At 43.4% G+C, this 5730-nt stretch overlaps 1 protein-coding gene across 1 annotated transcript in view; it reads right to left on the bottom strand.

Annotated features, from left to right (window-relative positions):
• Positions 1–1252: 1252 nt before the first annotated feature.
• LOC134323455 (signal peptide peptidase-like 2A) overlaps positions 1253–5730 on the bottom strand; it is a 49550-nt gene continuing 45072 nt past the window's right edge. Inside the window, exon 16 of the mRNA XM_063004982.1 lies at positions 1253–2245. Coding sequence (XP_062861052.1) covers positions 2205–2245 — 41 coding nt within the window. The 3' untranslated portion in view covers positions 1253–2204. The remainder of the gene's footprint in view (positions 2246–5730) is intronic.

Here is a 5730-nt window from a genome sequence, read left to right as displayed (position 1 = left end):
CTGACTGATGCAGGTAAATAAAAAAAAATAAAACTGTGTAAGTTTTTACTTTGTCTAAACATATTTAAGTAAAAAAACTTTTGGATCCACAGGAGCTGCTCAGTCCACCAGCTTTAGGGTTCTGAATAACGAAGATATGTTTACTGCCACATGATCACATCTGTACACCCCTCTCACCTTCTCCATGTTTTATTACATCACAGACTCATTCTATATTCTACATAAAATATTCACAATAACAAAGTGAAGCAGGTTTTAGACATTTGTGCTAATTTATTAAAATATCATATGTACACAAGTGTTCACACCCTCTGATCTGACACCCAAAAGTGAGCTGAGGTGCATTTTGTTTTCACTGATACTGCTGGAGATGTTTCTACAGTTTAATTGGAGTTCACCTGTGGTCCAGTCAATTGATTGGACATGATTGGGGATTACCAACACCTGCCTATATAAGGTCCCACAGTCCACAGTGCATCTCAGAGCAAACTCCAAGTCATGGGGGGTCAAAGTAATTATCTGCAGACCTCACAAACAGGATTGTATCGAAGCATAGATCTGGAGAAGGGTCCAGAAACATCTCTGCAACATTGAAGATCCCAAAGAGCACAGTGGCCTCCATCATTCATGAATGGAAGAAGTTTGGAACCACCAAAAATCCTCCCAGACCTGAAGCCGCCCGACCAAACTGAGCGATCGGGGAAGACGGGACTTGGTCAGGGAGGTGAGCAGGAACCCGAGGGTCACTCTGACAGAGCTCTAGCGTATCCTTGTGGAGATGGGAGAACCTGATAGAAGATCAACCATCCAGGCAGCACTCCACAGATCGCCTTTATGGTAGCGTGGCCAGACGGAAGCCACGCCTTAATAAAAGGCACATGACAGCCCGTATGTAGATGTTTATGGCAAAAAATGAACTGAATCTATTATAGAATGCGTCTGTAACCTAATAAAACGTGGAAGGGGTGTACAGACCTCCCGGCTTGACTGTATATCAGACTTGTTTTAAATTTGTCTCAGTTTGCATATATGTGGTCTGTGGTGATGGGGTGGAGGGGAGTAAGCTTGCTGTTGTTGGGCTTTGGCCCCCCAGTGGCCCTCCTTGATGATCGTGAGGGGCCTCCTGCATTTTAACAGCAACAACAGACGTTATTACATCACTAGTGCTACTGGCGTATCCATGGTAACAACCAACCTAAAACAGGACCTCGTATAGTTTAGCATCATAAATAAATCAATTTTTTTTTGTTTAGAAAATGTCAGTTTATTATCAGAATCAAACACACTGATCATTCTTATAAAGATTCAATTTGTTCAGTTTGTAATTATAGTCAGAAAATCAAAAGAAGAATTAAGTACAAAACCCCCAAAAATGCTGGTTTAATAAAAAACAAGCCGCCGTTTCTGCCCCTCATTAACACACCTGATTAGCAGAGTTAACTGGTAACGCGTGAAGCTAGCAGCTCTAGTTCCTCTGACATGTCAGATACCTGAAACTGGTTCCACTCACACAGCAGCACTATTAAACTCTCTAGGACCCCCGACAACAACAGAATATGCCATCAAAAGGGATGGAACTCATGATGTTCAGACTGTAGAGCAGGACGGTGAGCATGTCTGTCTGATTCTAGAGATTTGCTTTCAGATAAAGATTTATAAATAAAGTTTAAAGCATCGAATCAAAATGCTCGAATCCACCAGCAAATCAAAACCTGTTATTATACAGTCAAAAGAATTTAGAGAATCAATAAAAAACAACCAGCAGAAAACTACAGCTCCCATAATGCACTGCTAATGATGTCCTGCTTAGATCTGACGTTTTAGTATATAGTTTTTAATGTAGAGATTAGAAAAGGTTACAGAAGCTTTCCGCCAACATCACTACCGCATGTTCACCTCCCACTGCTCTGATGAAGCAGAAATCAAGTGGACCAGTGATGTCACTGACGAGGAGAAACTCCCTCACACACACACACACACACACACACACACACACACACACACACACACACACACACACACACACACACACACAGTCTGATGAGTGTTGGTGCTGCTGGACTCAGGGTTCAGGTGTGTTATTGCAGGAGTGGGCGGAGCCTCATTAACCATTAATTAAGGCAATTAAAGATAAATGTCATGAATTAATCACAGTAATCACACTGTACACACACACACACACACACACACACACACTCACACACTCAGCACTTCCTCACGGTGACAGGATGTTCAGCGTCTCCACCTGGTGAGAGAGAAACAGAAGGAAACTGATTAGAATCTTAATCACACACGCTGTGGACATCTGACCCTGAGCTTGTCCCATTTTAAAACCATGTGACATTCCCTCATGATTTGTGGCCAGAACAGCCGACCCCCATCCCCCCCACCCACACACAAGGACGGATTAAGGATAGTCTGGGCCCCTGGGCAACGACTCGAAGTCAGAGCAGTGCCACAACGCCTCATCCATTTTCATAAGGGGCCCAAAAGCATGGCTAGGGCCCCCAAAAGCATGGCTAGGGCCCCCAAAAGCATGGCTAGGGCCCAAAAGCATGGCTAGGGCCCCCAAAAGCATGGCTAGGGCCCAAAAGCATGGCTAGGGGCCCCAAGAGGCCCTGGGGTCAAAGTCCCTAATAGTCAGAGGATCCTTAAAATGGAGGGCCCTCGGAAATAAAAATATATTGTATCATAAATGTTGATAGGCATCGCAAAATGTTTTGGGCCAGGGCCCCCCCCCCGGGGCCCCCTGACCTCAAGGGCCCCTGGGCGCTGGCCCCACTGGCCCGGTCAGTAATCCAGCCATGCCCACACACACCCCTGAGGGAACTTACCACAAGTTTATGAAGTGTGTCTGTGGGAATTTGTGCCAACTCAATCAAAAGAGCATTTGTGAGGTCAGGAACTGATGACAAGGTGAGACTCATGATCTCAAATCCTTTCTTACCCAACACCCCTGGTGCACTACACACTTCTGCACACACTCAGGATTCATCCTACCTACTGGCATCACTGTATATAATCTTCATCCTGCTGCTGCGTAGCTTAGCCTGCATGCTAACTGTAAATGTTCAGTATAGCACAACACACACACGCTGATACACGTACATGCACAGACACCTACACACACATACGCACGCACACGCACACACACACACAGTGTTCACAACACTTCCACGTCTGTAGATCTGTAGCTGATTTTATTTTTAGTTCTTTGTCTAAATGTGTGAGTGTGACTGGAGTGTAAATTAGGGCTGCCACGATTGGTCGACCTAGTCGATGATGTCAATATTATGTATATAAAGGGTGTCCCAAAATTCACGCAAGATTTGAATTTGGCGCCATTTGTGCGGTACAGTGTTGCCAACAACAAAAAAAGACAGCGTGACAGCTCACAGTTCAGGGTTATTAAAAATGGAGCGCTACACGAAAGAACAACGCGTTTTCATTGTTGAGCAATATTTTAAAAATAATGAAGGTTTGGCAGCTACAGTTCGCAATTTTCGTACAAAATATAGTCGGAATAGTGATTTAACTTCATCAACTGTGAAGAGATTAATTAAAACATTCAGGGAGACTGGATCAATTAGTGATCTTAGACACTCTGGCCGTCCTTTAACAAGTCGTTCAACTCAAAACATCGAAGCAGTTCGTGAGAGTGTTGCTGAGAGTCCAGGAACATCAATTCGGCACCGTGGTCAAGAATTGAACATTTCCAGAAGCTCTCTACAGCGTATTCTCACGAAAGATTTGAATCTTCATGCTTACAAAGTTCAATTGAGTCAAGAACTGAAGCCTACTGACCACGCACAGCGAAGAGAGTTCGTTGAATGGATTTTGGAACAACAACAAGTGGATGCCGATTTTTTGAACAAAGTCATCTTCAGCGATGAGGCTCATTTTCATCTTGATGGCTTCATTAATTGTCAAAATTGTCGCATTTGGGGTTCAGAAAATCCACGAGTGATTGTTGAGAAACAAATGCATCCACAACGTGTCACTGTTTGGTGCGGATTTTGGGCTGGAGGCATCATCGGACCATTCTTCTTCGAAAATGCGTCTGGTCAGGCAATAACAGTTAATGGTGCTCACTATCGCGACATGATAATCCAGCTTTTTGTGCCTAAATTGCAAGATATGGATGTGGACGACATGTGGTTTCAACAAGACGGTGCCACATGCCATACAGCCCGAGAAACAATTCAATTACTGCATGAGTCATTTCCTAGTCGTGTAATTTCCCGTTTTGGTGATCAGAATTGGCCGCCCAGATCATGCGATTTAACGTCGTTGGACTTTTTTATGAAGGTTTATGCCATCAAGCCCACGACCACCCACGCCTTGAAGGAGGAAATTGAGCGCTGTATCAACGAAATTCAGCCACATTTATGCAAAGCGGTCATGGAAAATTTCGACAAAAGAGTGCGTATGTGCCAGCAAAGCCGTGGAGGCCATTTACCTGATATGCTATTCCATACATAACACTATACTGTATACTTTATGAATCAATTAAAAATTTACAATTTTTTATTAAAAACCTGTGTTCTCTATCAAAATTACTTCTTGCGTGAATTTTGGGACACCCTATATTAAGTTGATGTATCGTTTTTAAAACGATGTTTATAAATGCTCCTTTTTAATTTGTACATCGTCTCCGTTCATATAAGCGTTCATATGATTCCCTCAGCACTACTCGCCGTGTGCAGGACCTCAGTCGTATCTGCTCCGGTCACCGGTCAGCGGCATTAAGCTCCGTCTTGTAGAGCTTTCAAATAAAAGATCAAAGTTCTCCACGACCCAAATCATCCAAAGTTCGGTGCTACTTAAACCTGGTACAGAACTAAAAGCTGGTTTGTTCACTGTGTAAAGCTTTGATGGAACCACAGCAGCACCGGCGCCGTGCTGCACGTCTATATTGTTTCATTACGCTTCTTAATCCTGGAGATCTTGGAATAGCGCATTTCTTAGCGAGTTCAGTCAGACCGCCGCGCACTTTACTGCGTCGGCGCTCGAAGCACAAAAAGCTTCTGGTGTGAATGCGCCGGTAACAGCGTAACACTCAGCACCGTGTTTACATGGTTTAGAACGTGCAGTAAGTGTTGAGTGAATGTGGAGGTTAGCATGTGGGATCGTTCTGTCGTTACCGTACGCTGGACTTAATGAGACGCGGCTACATCTAACTATTTGATCTCTGCTATAAGGTGAAGCACGTTGCTGTGTGTACAGAACAGCATGAACACGAGCTGCACTCGGTTTAATATGGAGCACCTGAGAATGTGATCATATGAACATAAACCCTGTTTACATTTAGTTCTGGGTTAGATTATTATCACCTACAGTTTAGTGTTAGAATAAAAGAAGATGAAATCAGATTCTGAATGACATTTTTGGAGGAAAATTAATTGTTTAGATAAATCGACTGATTGATAAAATAGTCTATAGATGAATCGATAGAAAAATAGTCGTTAGTGGCAGCACTAGTGTAAAGCTTGTTTGACTGTGAACAATGACGCCCAAATATCAGCAGCCTCCAGTACAGGACTGACATTTATGTGCTTCTGAAAAACATCTGATTAGCAAAAACAAATTCCCTCTTTAAGTGACAGTTTGGGTTTCTGTTCAGGCCTTGGTGAAGACCACTGATCCATAAACCAGGTCAGAGTGAGTGATGAGGCCGAGTTTAACGTCATTATAGAACGTTCTAAATCATCCTGGATATTACTGACCCAA

The sequence above is a fragment of the Trichomycterus rosablanca genome, chromosome 11, assembly GCF_030014385.1.
Source record: "Trichomycterus rosablanca isolate fTriRos1 chromosome 11, fTriRos1.hap1, whole genome shotgun sequence".
Lineage (NCBI taxonomy): Eukaryota > Metazoa > Chordata > Actinopteri > Siluriformes > Trichomycteridae > Trichomycterus > Trichomycterus rosablanca.
The sequence above is the reverse complement of the archived record's forward strand: the minus strand, read 5'-3'. Positions and strand labels throughout refer to the sequence as shown.